Source organism: Leptonychotes weddellii, unplaced genomic scaffold (genome assembly GCF_054177405.1).
Source record: "Leptonychotes weddellii isolate Sample4059 unplaced genomic scaffold, ASM5417740v2 HiC_scaffold_45226, whole genome shotgun sequence".
Taxonomy (NCBI): domain Eukaryota; kingdom Metazoa; phylum Chordata; class Mammalia; order Carnivora; family Phocidae; genus Leptonychotes; species Leptonychotes weddellii.
In genome coordinates this window covers 1-814 of record NW_028012120.1, presented here as the reverse complement: position 1 = coordinate 814, position 814 = coordinate 1, and the positions used below count along the sequence as shown (strand labels likewise).

Sequence of the window (814 nt, the reverse complement as noted above, 5' to 3'; positions counted from 1 at the left end):
GTGGTGGTGGACCTGGAAGAACCTGAGGTCCAGATCAGCTGGTTTGTGGATGACCAGGAGGTGTCCACAGCCAAGACGAAGGTGCCTGAGGAGCAGTTCAACAGCACCTACCGTGTGGTCAGTGTCCTCCCCATCGTGCACCAGGACTGGCTCAAGGGGAAGGAGTTCAAATGCAAGGTCAACAGCAAAGCCCTCCCATCCCCCATCCAGAGGACCATCTCCAAGGCCAGAGGTGTGCAGCAGGGTGGGGGGTGCAGGGGTTAGGGGTGCAGGGAGGGTCGAGCAGGGTCTTGCAAACCTGGTCTGGCCCTCCACCCTGGGAGTGACCATCTGTGCTGACTCTGATCCCACAGGGCAGGCCCATCAGCCCAATGTGTACGTCCTGCCCCCATCCCGGGACGAGATGAACAAGAACACAGTCAGCGTGACCTGCCTGGTCAAAGACTTCTACTCATCTGAGGTTGATGTCGAGTGGCAGAGCAATGGCCAGCAGATGCCAGAAAGCAGTATCCGAACAACCCCACCCCAGCTGGATGCAGATGGGACCTACTTCCTCTACAGCAAGCTCTCAGTGGACAAGAACCGATGGCAGCGGGGAGAGGTCATCACGTGTGTGGTCATGCATGAAGCTCTACCCAACCACCACACACAGAAATCCATCTCCCAGTCTCCGGGTAATTGAGCAACACACCCGGGATCCCAGCAAGCCCCCCACCATGGGCTCTCAGGGTCCCACAAGGACGCCAGAGCCCCTACCCCTGTGTACATACCTCCCAGGCAGGCACCCCTGCATGAAATAAAGCACCCAGCACTG

At 58.6% G+C, this 814-nt stretch overlaps 1 gene segment (V, D, J or C); it reads left to right on the top strand.

Moving 5' to 3' along the window:
* Positions 1-3: 3 nt before the first annotated feature.
* Positions 4-697, top strand: LOC145719450 (immunoglobulin heavy constant gamma 2-like; the record flags this gene model as incomplete). The annotated part of the segment is given in 2 exon segments: positions 4-232; positions 354-697. Coding segments are annotated over 2 exon segments (558 nt in total), but the record flags the coding sequence as incomplete, so codon positions are not given.
* Positions 698-814: the final 117 nt, after the last annotated feature.